Below are 16477 nucleotides of genomic sequence, written 5' to 3'. Positions count from 1 at the left end.
GTCTTGAATATTGCACCCCGTTTTTATAAGTTACTTCAAGTGTTCCTTCTTCCTCATGCAATACCCAACTCCTAAGTTTTGGTATTTGTGTATCTTCAATATCATCATCATCATCTTCATTATTTTCTGCTGGAAACTTTCTCTCCAGTCTTCTTATTACAGTTCTTGTTCTTTCACAATCGTTGTCTCTTGGAACCTCAAGGGCCAGGATACCCTTTTGAATATTTTCATTCATTCCCATCATGACTTTTATTGTTCTTACCTTAACCCTTTTCCTGTCAGCGAACTTTATGATGAATCATTTTTCTTTCCTTTCAAACCTCCATGCAATAACCTTAGCCATTTTTTTAATTTTTTTGGCGTTTTGGAGAATATGTGGTGTTTTTAGTTTTTTTGGCGTGTTTGAACTTGGGTTCTGATGGACTTCTTTTATATTGACTTTTTTCCCGCGTATGTCAGGTAATTATGGTGTTTTGAAAAAGATAAATAAATTTCATATAATAAATGTTAGTAATTATGTTTTCCGTCGTTTCATTTTACTGTTTTTTGCAGTTCACCGTATTTTGTTTTAAGACTCAATTGTTTTAATGGTGTAACACGTCAAATCTTTTTGACGGCTGTAATTATGGCGTTTTGTTTTCCAATGGCGGTTAGATAACTATTGGACTTCTTTTGTTTTATATTCTTTTGCACATTTTTTAACTCTTTTTTTTTTATAATATTAGTTGTTCAAATTAATTTTAGAGTTAAATGCCATTTTAGTCTCTGTGGTTTGGGCCATTTTGCCAGTTTAGTCCAAAGGTTTCATTTTTAACCTGTAGGTCCAAAAAGGTTTCACAGTTGCCATTTTAGTCTACTTGGTTAACTTCATCCATTTTTTCTGTTAACGAGAAGGCCAATTTGGTCATTTTGTATGTAATTCTGTTAACTAAAAGAGCAATTCAGCCATATAAAATGACCGAATTGGCCTTCTTGTTAACAGAAAAAATGGATGAAGTTAACCCAGTGGACTAAAATGGCAACTGTGAAACCTTTTTGGACCCACAGGTTAAAAATGAAACCTTTGGACTAAACTGGCAAAATGGCCCAAACCACAGGGACTAAAATGGCATTTAACTCTTAATTTTATTATAGTTTGGTAGTTTATTGGGGGACTTTTGTATGGCATTATGGCGTTTTACACGTATTTGCTAATTTTGACGTTTTATTATATTTTTCGTTATAGCATTAATATTATTTTGTTGTTTATTAGCTGACATTACAAAACAAACAGTAGACAAAGAAAATTAAAAAACAAAGTAGAAGCAATTTATTATTTTAAATCTTCAGTGTCATCAGTCTCTTTTTTCTTTTGAAAATACAAGAAATGTGACAAATAGATGGCGTTTTGGGTTTGGCGTTGTTTATTTTCTTTGTTTATGTGTTGAATTGTCTTTGTTGATGTTTGAGTCATAGAGCGACCCCCTGTGGGTGGATGCTATCTGCCACTGGTATAGGTATCTTCTTATTATCCAAACCTTCTTCAGGAACAAAGATGACAGTATGACATATGGGTGTCATCAGTCCCTCTTTTTTCAATTTTGTCCATTTCATGCAGCAAAATTTTTTCTTCAACCGCGTAAAAAATCATTAAATGAAGCTTCATGCAGAACTTTACTGAGGATCAAAGAAAAAGATGTTTGCTGTCGTTGTATTTTTTGGCGTTTTACATTGAGTCGTAAATTTTTTTAGCAAGCACTGTGTGTTTTTTTGTGTTTTTTTGGTGTGATAAACGGAAGGTGGTGAAGCGTTTCTATTTATAGAATTTTTTTTGCGCGTAGGTTAGGCGGGATGTTATTTTTATAACACAAAATGTAAATAACATTTATTCGGATGTAAAGTTTGGTGTTATATATAATGGCGTTTCATATTTTATGGCGTTTTTGTAGCCAGAGAGCATAAATAAAAACATAGAAAAAAGCACCTAGTGATAAAATTGGCGTTTTGTATTTATTTGGCGTTTTATTTTCAATGGCGTTTTATGTGATGAATAGTTTTTTACTTTTTTACCCTTAATGACGCGCGTCCACATAATAAAATTGGTGTTATTTACTAAAATGCCACCGCGCCAATCTAGTCAATAGATTGTTTTGATCGGATGATCCATAAGTGTTCTCTCCGTTCTCACACTTTTGAGCGTTTTCTCTAAATCCTGACCCTATATATATATATATATATATATATATAGGATCAAGATCAAGGTAAAAATTCCCCTAGTTTGTGAAAACTTAGAGAACTCGGCATTCCCGTACGAGTTTTACTCACATTTTTTTCACACCCCTAGATTAAAATGTTTAGAAAGACTGCTGTAAAAAAATTAAAAAAACAAATTCAAAGCGGTGTTTTTCGGTCCCTTACAGCAGGTGTAAAAAGCTGATTACATAAGTATGACATCACTTTTTACAGCATTTACGGCTGCCGTAAATAAAAAAAAACAAGATTATCTTTTTGGAAAAAATCATTTTGAAAAAATATTTCAAAAGGCCGAATTCTTACACTTTTCATTTTACCCTAACTCTTGCTATATATATCGATATTATCTAACATTAAAAAACACACGTACTCACTCTCCTCTTTGTAGACTATATCTACTTTATTCCTAAAAGCATAATACTTGCATATTGTAGAATTTTAACTCACAACTCATGTTCCCCTTCCCCTCAGGATACATAATTGATTACAAGTCAAAATTATGTTTAGTTCGATATGACAAAAGATGAAGTGGATCTTCTGCTAGCATATGTATTTACATAACATACAAGGATTTAAATCTTATTTATTTTTTTTTAGAACACAAGTCTTTATAATACCTATGAGAAAGTAGTCAAGTGCATATATGAGTTCAAAAATTTATTTATAAAGTTGAAGTAATGTCCTCAAGTTAAGAGAAATAAAATATTTACCTCTGAAGAATCGATAACTGGATCCTCTCTCTTTCGTTTACGACTTCTCTGCCTCTGCTTGTTGTTATCACTAGTCACAACATCAGATTGTGTGACTGATTCATCTCTGTAAAGTGGATACTTCTTCGCGTTGTCTTCAGCGTTCTTTTTTATCCTCTTTGCAGCTTCAATCGCTGCCATACGAGTACTCTTCCTCATAAAACCATCATCATCTGACATATTTGTATCTATGTAACAAAAAAGAAGAATAATAAAATAAATTTCATCATTCGTACAACAAACATCTTTTTGGTAATTACAGTTGTTAAAGTAAACAACTATTGACATGCATTAGTAGCATAATATTTCAAGTGTACCTAAATAATTTTTAGAATATGAGCTTTGAGTAATTCTAATATGTGACTTCCACCTAGTCCGAGTACTTCCGATTCTAACTAGGGAGCGTCTAGCGACTTTTGCGACCATGAGTGTAAGACAATAACAAGAGGTAAGGCTAAGCCGCAAAATAGAGTGATTTAGTATGTATTCTAATAATTCTTATCAGACACCCTTGTTAAGGCTAAGCCGCAAAATAGAGTGATTTAGTATGTATTCTAATAATTCTTATCAGATTCGGGTGTCACAAAATTTGATAAAATTTTTGCACTTCGAACAATTTTAATTTTAACTAATTCAGAGTTTAAAATAATTCATAACTGGTCCAAAGTCCCAATTTTAGAATAAAAAGAAATTGTGCCATCCTGACCTAGATTACTTAAACTAACGACTACTTTTATAATTTAAAAGTAAATATTTATATACATTTTATATTATTCATGTCAACCCGAAAAACTCGTATTGTGTATATATTCATGTGTCACTTGACTTTTAGGTTCGTGTCGTGTTTAATTTCATATTCAATTTACATAGGATATAATCAGTCAACCCAACAAAACTACTCATTTATCACCCTTCGTCCGTCAAGCTGCCTTTCATCTTTCTAGAAAGAATTTTAAAAGAGACAAAAATGTTACCCTTCGTTGCCTTTCATCTTTCTAAAAAGAATTTAAAAAGAGACAACACGGTTACCCTTCATAACATTTAATAAATATTTTATATCATTATTTGTCCACCAATAGTAGGGGTGTTAAAAAAAATCCGGATTCAAAATCAAATTCGAAATATCCAAAAATACGAATCCGAAATATCCGAAAATTTGGATATCCGAAAACCCGGATAATCCTAATTTTCGGATTTGGATATGAATTTCAAAAAGATCGGATAATCCGATTATCCGATATCCGAAAACTAATATTTTTTTTTATAAATATATATAGTATTTAGTTTGAAATATATAAAAAATAGTGCAAAATAGTAAATAATACGATTCAGATGTGGATTTATAAATGTTTTTAGTTTTCAATGTTGGAAATTTGAAAAATCAAATATAGATTAGTTTTGATCTATACACGGAACAATTTTTTTTATCCGTTTGGATATCCTAATAATCCGATCTTAAACACCCATAACAAGAAGTGTGATTTCTAAATTATAGTTTTCCTATAAATAATTTTCGAAATTGGGTTTTGCATCCACATATATAGTAATCAAAATAACTTGTTAAAATTAATTAATGATCAAATTTATAAAATACATACCCATATCAAGAACAATAAATGCCATGAATTGGAAAAGAAAACATAAAGTATAGAATTGTCCACATGAATGAAAACTAATTTATAAAATTGGAAAAAATAATAATATTAAATTAGTGCATGTAAATTATATTTTTAAAATATTCCTTAAAATAGTAAGTAACAAATGGCTATGAGAAATTAACAATCATCGTCGGAACGTGGTCTGTTAAACTAACGATCATTGTAATTTGTCAAAATTTTATTTATAAAAAGCGTTTTTTCCTAATAAAAGGTCGTTTTTTTTAGAAAATCGTCCGGTTTATCGATGATGTTAGTTGATGGAGAAGAGATCTCCAAGTTGATCACTAACAAGAACGGGCCTAATTAATCGACATAATCGATGGTCGCTAATGAATGCAGAAATAATTAACGGCCGATTATTGAAAGATACTCAAACACTATAAAAGGGGAACTTTGAAATTGATTACGGATAAGATAAAGAAATAGAGAATACGCATTTAAGGTAAATCAAAAGTAACTTACCGAAGGGTGTATATTAAGGGCACACGATTTGAAAGATCGATGGATCTTCTCCGTCTTGATGAGTTGAACTGAGAATTTGGGAAAACCCCAAATTGTATTTTTTTTTAAGTTTATGAGATGTTTTTTTTATCGAGGTATACTTTGTGTGTTTTTATTACATGAAAATTGCTACGTGGAACATGTGACATGTCACATGGACGGTGATTTATTGATATAGCAACAAATCGTAGCGTCATTGCTTGAAAATTTGGCAGGTCAGACGTGTCTTGTAACGCCTTGGCATAAAAATGTTTTATATTGTTGAAATCGGTAAATATAAAATTAAGAGTTACTTGATATATGGTATGTATATTGAAGTTTTGTCATTTGCAAAAGAAATTACATATACGGTTAGGGAGCTGTCAGAAGAGGAGGAGTGGATAAAAGCGGAATGCCTGAATGATATGAAGGAATTGGAAGGATTTAGAATCAAGGATCTCAAACAAAGAGCCAGGATTAAGTGGGATTTGAAAGGAGATGAAAACTCGGCGTTTTTCCATGGGTATATTAATAGTAGAAGGGTGTGTAATAATATTCCGGGTCTTATGATAGATGGGGTGTGGACTACTAAACCTTCCACGGTGAAAAAGGAGATTATGGAATTTTACAGGAATGCTTTTAAAGAAAAAATCAAGGACAGACCCAAACTCACTTGCTATAACTTAAAGAGGCTGACGGGCGAGGAGGCGGCTTCCCTTATTGCTTCTTTCAGCCGTGAAGAGATCAAGAATGCAATGTTCGATTGTGGGGGGGATAAATCGCCCGGGCCAGATGGTTTTAATTTCAAATTCATTAAAAGGTATTGGTCTTTATTTGAGAATGATTTTTCTAACATGTTAGCTTCATTCTACAGTAAATGTGCTATATCGGAGGGATGCAGCTCATCGTTTATTACTCTTATTCCGAAGATCAAGGATCTGATTGGGCTGAAAGATTATAGACCGATTAACCTAATTGGGGTGATAAGTAAAGTGATATCTAAGATCCTGGCGAATCGGCTCAAAAAGGTGATCGGGAATGTCATTTCGGAAAATCAGACGGCTTTTCTTAGAGGAAGGTACATTCTCGACAGCCCTCTGATGTTAAACGAAATTATTGCTTGGATTAAAAAAGAGAAAAAAGGTGTTTCTGTTTAAAATCGATTTTGAAAAAGCATATGATAATGTTAATTGGAGGTTTTTGGTGGATATCATGGGACAAATGGGTTTTCCTAGTTTGTGGTGTAAATGGGTGGAAAGGGTTCTTTCTTCGGCTAGGTCCTCGGTTTTAGTCAATGGTTCTCCTACCTTTGAGTTTGGTTGCTCCAAAGGAATTAGACAAGGAGACCCATTATCACCGTTCCTCTTCCTTATGGTTATGGAAGCTCTCTCTAGTATTTTTTACAAAGCGGGGATGGAGGGGTGGTTTAAAGGTATTCAATTACCTAATAATGGCCCAAAAATCTCTCATCTTTTTTATGCGGATGACGCCCTCTTGTTGGGGGAATGGGACAAGGAAAATGTGTTGAGTGTTGCGAGATGTTTGAGGATCTTTTATCTATATTCGGGTTTAAAAATTAATTTGCATAAATCTAATTTATTCGGGATGGGGGTGGAAGCTGGCGAGATTAATGATATGGCTAAGGTGGTGGGTTGTAACATGGATATTATTCCTCTAACATACTTGGGGATTATGGTGGGGGCTAATATGAATAGAATTAGTAACTGGGCTCCGATCATGGAGGTTTTTGATAAAAGGTTATCGGTTTGGAAAGCTAAAGCTATTTCGATAGGGGGAGACTTACCCTGATTAACGCAGTGTTGGAAAGTCTCCCGATATATTACTTATCTCTATATAAAGTTCCGGCTGGGGTTGTTAAGGTGTTGGAAGTGAAAATGAGAAAATTTTTATGGGGAGGTTCTAATGATTATAATAAAATGAATTGGGTGGCTTGGGATTGGGTAACGTGGCCAAAATCTAAAGAGGGGTTGGGTATCAATCGCCTTAAAGAGGTTAATGAGGCCCTTTTGGTCAAATGGGGCTGGAGGTACAGGGTCGAAAATCAAAACTTATGGAAGAAAGTGGTTGATGCATGTCATGGTAATTTAAAGTAGAGGAGTTTTCTTCCTCTCAATGGTAATGTGGGAGGGTGTTGGAAAAATATAGTGAAATCGGCTTCTCATCTTAAAATTAAAGGCAAGGGTTTAACCATTTAGTATTGGGTAAAATTGGGAACGGGGAGGATATTAGATTCTGGATTGATACATGGGAGGGAGAAAAGCCTTTTATGGAAAGGTGGCCACACTTGCTTGGGTTGGAATTGTTTAAAACTTGCAGGGTTGCGGATAGAATGGGGAGGAACAGAAGAAACAATGGATTCACATGGAATTGGTCTAGACTGCCAGAGACGGAGGTGGAGTTAAAGGAATGGCAGGATTGTAGAGAGACCCTTGATAATGTGTCTCTTAGCAACTCTAAGGATAGATGGGTTTGGATTGAAGACAACCAAAACGGCTTCTCTGTTAAGGTGGTTAAAAAGGCTTTAGTCGACGAAAGGGGAAATAGTCAGCTTCCTAATTTTGATTGGTGTAAGTGGGTCCATATCAAATGCAACATTGTGGCTTGGAGAGGAAACTTGGATAGACTTGCTACTAGAGTGAATTTAAGAAGAAGGAATGTGGACATTGGTTCTGTTATGTGCCCTTTTTGCAACGAATTTGAGGAAACGGTGGAACACCTTTTTACCGCTTGCGAGGTGGCGAGTCGGGTTTGGTCGGAGATAAGTGGGTGGTGTAAAATTCCCCCGATATTTTTTTTCGACTTCAAAGACATTTTGGAATTGCACAGTCATTCGCAAGTTGGAAAAAAGGCTAAAAAAATCATTCAAGGTTTGATTATAATTTCATGTTGGTGTCTATGGAAAGAGAGGAACGAGTTAGTGTTCAAAGATATCAGGCGAAGTACGCAGGAGATTGTTAGGGAGATCAAATCGAGAGGGTTTTCTTGGTATAAAAATAGAACATCTTGTAATTATATTAGTTGGGGTGATTGGTGTAAATATCCTATGTATATGTTGTAATTTGTTGCCCTTTGCCTGTTTAGGTCGGAGGTGCTTGTGTTGTTTGGCCTTATGCCCTTTTAGGTCGGAGGTGTGTTTTTAATGAAGTTCTCTTTTTAAAAAAAAAACATATATGGTTAACACATTTGGCTATTTCCAATAACGTTAAAATTATGTTACTTTTTAAAATAAAATGACATTAATAATCATTTATGTAAAGAAATATATAAACTACCACCCTTCCCTTTTCCAAGACCGTCTCACATTTTTGGTGGGTCTTCTTGAGGGACTTTCATGAACTCCATTGACTTCATGGAGAATGCCTTCTCATGGGTCGCTATGCAGTGGGCAGGTTAGTTGGTGCCTGGTGGTGCAACCCCCCCCCCCCCCCCCCCCCCCTCCCCCTCCTCTTTAATGTTTCGATTACAAATGTATAAGTTCTGATTTTTATCCAAAAATTTTATAAAATTATATAGGATAGCTCTCCCAATTATTTTTCCTAAATATTTATATAATATATAAATTAAAGTAAAGTTTGTTACCTCTTTGTATATAAATAATGGGTAGTTTGGTAAATTTATTTTAACTCTTATCTGTTTAACCCTAGATTACCCACCACACAATAAACTTAATCGCAAGGGGCGGCAGCCCCTGACGGGGTCCAAAGGGCAGAGATGAAAAAAACTGGCAGTTTTTTGGCTGAAAATAGAGATAACTGCCTAGTGGCAGTTACACCCAAAAAATCCCAATTTTCGTAGACAGTTTTCTTGATCACATTCTCTAGTTCAGACAATACACAAAAACACATACACTGGTTCATTTCTCAAAATCAGAGTTGTATCCGATTGAATTATTCAGGTGAACCACCGAAATAATTTGATCTGAAAGTGACATCACGCCTCTCTGATCATCCGGCAAACTGAAATTCCCCAACACCGTACCCCCGTAGCTTTCTGGCCATTCTTTTTCCAATTCAATCCAGACATTTTCGGTAATCATTCTTTTATTTTTGTTGTCAATTGCTGATTACATACATATAATTGATGGCATTATTTAATATTTATTATTTATTCATTGTTTACTTTACTCATTAGGTCAATTACATATCGTAATTCGTAACACATCGTAATTCGTAAATAGTTGATGCCGTTATGTTATGAATTGATGTATTTTATATATGATATTAATATACTTTTCATGTATGAATTAGTTGGATGAATGTATTAGAATTTGAAAAGTATACTTTTCATGTATTAGTCGAATGGTTATAATGCAAAGTACACTTATGGAGATATTCAAAATGAAATTCTTAGTATTATTGCAAATAAAATTCGAAAGCATATTCGTATTGAAGTAGGGGATTCGACAATTTGTGTCATGGTTGATGAGTCACGAGATGAGTCAAAGAAAGAGCAATGGCCATAGTTGTGAGATTTGTTGACGAAGAAGGGATAATACAAGAAAGGTTCTTTGATTTGGTTCATGTTAGGGATACTTTATCAGCAACCCTAAAAACAAGTTTGTGGAAACTACATTTGCATTATCAGTTTGATGTTAGTAAAATTCGTGGGCAAGGTTATGACGGTGCTAGCAATATGAGAGGTAAATGTAACGGATTACAGGAACTTGTTCTTGAAGAATGTCCTTATGCGTATTATGTTCATTGCTTTGCTCACAGATTAGTTACTTGGTTATTTTTTCTTTCATTATTCAGTTTGACTAAAATACTTTTATGCTTATTACGGTTTTGCTTTTTGCTAACATGTTACAACTTGTCTTGGTTTGTGCTTTGTAAGTGGCATATTGAATTACAAAAGGCAAAGGCAGACGAGGTTGAAAAGTTATTGGAACTGGGTGAAGTCAATTCAGGGAAAGGACAGAATCAGTAATAGCCCAGTGTAACCGCACCATGATATTGTCCGCTATGGCCGTGACGAACCACCATTACCTCACGGATTTAAAACGCGTCATGATGGTGAAAGTATCAAGCCCCTTATAAGGAAGCATTCGTTCCCCTTCACAACCAATGTGGGATGTTACAATCCATCCTCCTTACAGGGCCCAGCATCCTCGCTGGCGCACTAATCCGGTCCCTGGCTCTGATACCATCTGTAACAGCCCAGCGTAACCACACCATGATATTGTCCGCTATAGTCGGGACGAACCACCATCGCCTCACGGATTTGAAACGCGTCATGATGGTTTTATGGGTATATTTACGAGTATCTATGTGACGTATAAATTTGTTTACGATGTATATATTTATAAGAATCCAAGAAGTGAAATGCCCATTATTCTATAAGTATGAATTTTATGGGAATTTCGGTGTAGAAATGAAATATATCTTATATTACACAGAAACTAGGTTATTTCAAAGTACATCTCTGTAAAAGTAATATATAATTTTATATTTACTTATTTGTCGATTGAGATGAGCCACAACTCGGGTTGAGATAATTATTTATTTTATACACCCGAACACGAGTTTCATATGAGAATACAAAGACAAGGAGTGATAATTTTATCATTTATATTTTACATAAATATATATATTTTCAAGAGACCAAAGATATACCACCAACAATTCGTCAAGTCAAAACATTCGAAACACGACAAGTATTCAAATCGAGTATAACTGTTTTGGTCAAAAAATAAAGCAATGATAATGCAACCAAACTCTCTGTTACGGGGAATGATGCTTGAATTATTGAACGATATAAAGGATCACTCTGAAATGCAATGAACAAATGACACAGAGATTTATACGAGGAAAAAGCCCTTGATCAATGAATGATCTCCGGCATAAAAAACCTCGGGTGATGGAAACTACCAATCACCAACTCCAATTAAACAAGAAATGTATTACAACTTCGGATGATAGCGAGCTAGTTACAAGGATCACTATAGTGTAATGTGTATAAAAGTGTGTAATCGCCAAGTGAATGGTTACGAGCTGGTGAGAGCAGTTACTAGTGTGTGTTTAGCCAAAATTAGCCAAGTGTTTTTATCTTAGCTCGATATCCCATTTAAAAATAGAAAAAATCTAAGCTAACAAACATTCCGCAATTCATGCAAGTCTCCCACGAACTCCATAACGTCCATATTGGCCAAGCACGTGCGGAATAAACATGGAATATGCTCTAGGAATATCGCTAAGACCAGGTCCAAGCTCGTACTCCTGCAAAACAACATCATATTCAAAGTAGACAATCGTTAGAATAAGGATCCTTACTATGATCCATGATCCTGGTCCTGCAACACTTCTGAGGATCACTAGCTAACACAGAAGCAAGGATCACTAAACCCAACAGTAACTGAGGATCACTGATCATTGGTAAATCCACCCCTAACAATTGCCCCCGAAATATAAGGAGTAATATTGTAAATAACTAGTTATATTTTGTCGTCCTTATCTGCAACGAATCATCCAGCAAACTAGCCGTTATAAGCGGACTAGCCGTTGAGATCCTGACGTCATTGAGGTGACTATCCTGCAAAATCATCATTATAAATGGCAGTTAGAGATAAGGGCTAGAGAGCATTTAAATTTGAGCGTTTCCTCTTTAAATCCTCACCAGAAGACTTGTTCAGGTACTCCTCTATCTCCTTTCTCTATTCATCTTCTCGCTCTGTTTTTCTTCTTCTCCACCATTACAATCAAAATGATGCTACGATCCTCACCGGGCAAGGATCACAAGAAGAACAGCCCCCTGAAGAGCCAAGGGACCATCAAAGATTCCGTAAAAGAACGCTGCTGCTTCACCGATCCACAAATCGATAGAATTCGCCATTGCTTCCCGGCGAATACCATTTTCAAACCATTTGATCCCACCGTTTTAAGCGACTATGCCTCTGAAACCTGGATAGCATTTCCAGTCACCCCATTTACCATAGGATATACCTACCCCTTTCCAGCTTTCACTCAATCCTTCTTCTCTCTTACCGGCATCTCTTTCATCCAAGCGATGCCTATGGTCTGGAGGGTCTTGATCACCCTTGAAAGGATTATCGAACAGCAGGGTATTGATCTAGGAATGTCAGAGCTTTCAGAAATGTATGATCTTGTTAGCCATGGGTCTCACCGATATCTGCTCAAACAGAAGCCCGGCCAAGAACATCCTATCTTTAAAGCCACTAAAAACGACACCAACTGGAAACGGCGATTCTTCTTTGTCAGAAGGGATTCTATCCCTGACGGAAAGGATCTGCCTAGAAAGTGGACCACTCATGGTAGGATAGAGGATCCTTACAAGGATCACTAGATGAAAACTTGCTTCTGACCAGAGTCACTAACATGTTTTCATTTTTTTGTGCAGCTATTTCTGTCTCTCATCTCTTCAAAACACCTGCAACGAAGGAAAGGCTTGCTGCTTTCCGAAGACTTGATCCTGCAACAAGATCATTCAAAGCAAACACCCAGGATTCTCAAGAGGTATCCTCAGGTTCTGTCACCATGTCAAGTAAGTATTCGTGTTTATATGTGATTAAATGATTAAATAAAATAAGGATACTTATCTGTTTTGAATGTGTAGGTGCTGGAAATCCTCAAGATCTGCCTCCAAATTCAGTGTCACTGACCTTGACACTGTGCGATCCTCGAAGAAGAAGCTTCCTGCCAGTCCAACTGCTTCGATCCCCAAGGCACCCACTAAAGGCAGAGGTGGCAAGAAAAGGAAGACCTCTGAAGCCGAGAATCTACAAGGCTTGCCTCTGCTCTGTCACCAGTTCCTTGAGTACTTCAATGAGGTAAGGATCACTGACTCAGCTTAGGTATCCTGCTCACTTGAGGATCACGTGACCCTGATCTTTACACCATCTTCTTTGCAGAAATTTGCTGAGATTGAAGACTACGTTGGAAACGTTGAAGAAATTGAGCAAAAGTACTCCGATCTCCAACAAGTTGCTGTGCTCAAGGATCACAAGATTGCTGCTCTCGAGAAAGTCCTCCAAGATGCCAAGACCCAGACGGCTAAAGTCCTGATCAACACTGACTATGAGAAACACGAGCTCATGGAGGGTGCCAAGGTCTCTACTGCTATTGCTATGTACAAGACCAAATTGCAGATGGCCCTGGAAGCTCAGGATCCTGAGTTTGACAGGAGCAACTGGGATGTTGAGGGCTGGAAGGCTAGGCTGGCTGAGCTGGAGGATGAAGAAGAGGCTGAGGAGATTCTAACAATTGAGGCTGGAGGCAGTGGCAAGGATCAGGGTGGAGAGGCAAGCGGAGCTGGAGATGGTGATGCAGCGAAGGTGTAGGCTGCAGCAATGGGCGATGATGGACACTTCTAGACATAGCCGGAGCCCATTTTGTAGGTTGGATAGTGGTTTTATGGTTATGGTGTTTTAATCTCGAACAATGATGGTTGGTCTGTACTTTGAACAATAGTTTTTAGGGTTAAGGATCTATGATCCTTTGAACAATAGGTAGGATAATAGGTGGTGGAGGGATCCTCTGTTTGGGGGATGAAGCCACTTGTTATCCTGCCGCCTTTTATTTCCTGCACTGCTATGACCGCATGAACAATGGACACCCTTTGCCAACCCATGTGGACGGGCCACGTTTTGCTGGTAGAAATGTGGGTTGGCAATTTTGACAACCTTAAAGGGTTAAATATTTTGTGAATAAATAAAACTTTAACTTTTTGGCTTATCCTGTGGTGTTATCCTTGTATATCCTTTAAATTTTCAATTTTTTTTTGATATACACTTGTCTGAATAGGAAAAGTTAAACAAATTAAGTTTAAAAATTTTAGGATATGATCCAGGATCAAATATCCTACAGTCGAAAAGTCCTAAAAATTAGTATATTTTAAGGACCATAAGTTCAGTTGTCAAAGTATAAGGGTTATTCAAATGAATAAAGGATAAAATCAAAATAGTTAAGGATCATACCTGAGAATCCAAGTTAGGATCCTAACCTTTGACATTATAATCAGGATAACCATAAGACAAACCTTAGTAGAAGGTAAGGATTAAGGTTCCTTAGTTGTTTAACTTCGAAAACCTGAAATAGAATATAACTTGGGACTAAGCCAACATATAAAACAAGTTAGTAACTAGGGACAAGCCCAACAATTCTGGGGACAAGCCCAAAGGATAACTGGGGACAAGCCCAAAGGATAACTGGGGACAAGCCCAAAGGATCGTGTGTAAACTGGAGTATGGCCCTTACTGGCGACTATCCAAACTTAGTGACATGAAAATGCCAAAACCTTAGCTAATATGAAAATGTTAGAAACCTTAGGAACGGATGTATGGTACGTCTACCATTATACGTAGGATCCTGGGTACAGCCAGTATAATGAAATTGTCAGCCCTGTTTTGGTCAAAAATCACACAAGGATAATGCAACCAAACTCTCTGTAACGGGGAATGATGCTTGAAATGATGAATAAAGAAAAGGATCACTTAAATGTAAATTGCACAAGTGACACAAAGATTTATACGAGGAAAAAGCCCTTGATCAATGAATGATCTCCGGCATAAAAAACCTCGGGTGATGGAAACTACCGATCACCAAGTTCAAATATAATAAATAATGTTTACAACTTCGGATAGTAACGAGCTAGGTACAAGGATCACTATGGTGTAGTATGCTAGAGCGTGTAAGAAATGTGTCGTCCTCTGCCAAGTGCTCGAGAGTGCACTTATATAAGTGTGTGTAGCTGAAATTAGGCAAGTCTCCTAACTACTAGCTCGTTACCCCTTTTAGAAATAGAAGTACATTTAGCCTAACAAACTATCCGTAATTTGTGCTAAGTTTCCATATTCTCCACAACGTCCATTTCCGGTTATGCATATGCGAAATTAGCGTGGAAGATTCCTTAATGACGTTGCCAAGACCAGGTCCAACTTGTAATTCCTGCAAAACAACATGAAATTCAAAGAGAACAATCGTTAGTATGAGGATCCTTAGGATGATCCATGATCCTGATCCTGAAGCTCTTCTGAGGATCACTATCTGCCACAGAAACATGGATCACTGTTAGGATATCATGTAAAGATCACAGGTCATTAAAAATCCCGCCCTAACAATTGCCCCCAAAATATAAGGAGTAATTATATAATATTTGTTAGGGCTGGATTTTTATGACTTATGATCCTTACATGTGATCCTAACCAGTGATCCTTGTTTCTTTGGCAGATAGTGATCCTCAGAAGAGTTCCAGGATCAGGATCACGGACCATCCTAGGGATCCTCATACTAACGATTGTTCTCTTTGGATTTAATGTTGTCTTGCAGGAATTTCGAGTAGGATCCGCTCTTAACAACGTAAACAAGGAACCTGTCACGCTACTTTGGCATATGCATAATCAAAGATGGACGTTGTGGACAATATGGAAACTCAGCACAATTTAAGGGCGATAATTTAGGCTAAATTTACTTCTATTCTTGAAGGGGTAACGAGCTAATAGTTAGGTTATTTACCTAAAATACGACCACACACACTTGTATAAGTAGCACTCTTCAACATTCGGAAGACACAACACATTTCTCACACGCTTTGACACACGATACTATAGTAATCCTTGTACTTAGCTCGTTACTATCCGAAGTTGTAAAAATATTGTTTGTTATATTGAAGCTTGGTGATCGGTAGTTGCCATCACCCGAGGTTTTTTATGCCGGAGATCATTCATTGATCAAGGGCTTTTTCCTCGTATAAATCCTTGTGTCACTCGCGTATTTTACATCAAAGTGATCCCTTTACTTTGTTCAACATACCAAGCATCATTCCCCGTTTACATAAGAGTTTGGTTGCATTATCCTTGTGTGATTTTTGACCAAAACAGTTTGGCGCCCACCGTGGGGCAATTGGTGCTTCATTCATAAGAAAATTTTTTCTGTTGGTGATCATTCCGGAAGTGTAGCATGGCTTCATTGTTGAAGAATACTTCCACAGTGATGTCTGCAGTCAATTCATCTAATGGCATTCCACCTTTGCCTCCGCCACCAGCTGGATATCAGAAAAATGCTGAGAAGAGACCAACTCCTATCTCCTCTAAACCATCATCTTCTGCTCTAACTTCTTCTGTTCCCAGTACTAGTGATATATTTACTTTGATTTTGCAGATGAGGGATCGTATGCAGCAGCAGGATGAAACTAATGACAGGATCCTCAGAGAAATCGGAGATCTCAAAAGGCAAAAGAAAACGGCAGAGGATCATTCCCCACTGATGCCCAAATCTTTGAATTTTGATACTCCGATGATTACTTCTCAGCCATCAGAGATCCCAGACATTCAACATATGGGTGGATCAAGAGGAGTACATTTCGGCCCAGCAGCAATGACTCAGG

The 16477-nt window shown here is 36.7% G+C and overlaps 1 protein-coding gene across 1 annotated transcript; it reads left to right on the top strand.

Moving 5' to 3' along the window:
- The first annotated feature begins 6340 nt into the window (after positions 1-6340).
- Positions 6341-6928, top strand: LOC110881544 (uncharacterized mitochondrial protein AtMg01250-like). The gene has a single exon (XM_022129766.1). The coding sequence runs from the start codon at positions 6341-6343 to the stop codon at positions 6926-6928; it is 588 nt and encodes a 195-aa protein (XP_021985458.1).
- The last annotated feature ends 9549 nt before the right edge of the window (positions 6929-16477 follow it).

The sequence above is a fragment of the Helianthus annuus genome, chromosome 16 (assembly GCF_002127325.2).
Source record: "Helianthus annuus cultivar XRQ/B chromosome 16, HanXRQr2.0-SUNRISE, whole genome shotgun sequence".
NCBI lineage: Eukaryota > Viridiplantae > Streptophyta > Magnoliopsida > Asterales > Asteraceae > Helianthus > Helianthus annuus.
The sequence above is the reverse complement of the archived record's forward strand: the minus strand, read 5'-3'. Positions and strand labels throughout refer to the sequence as shown.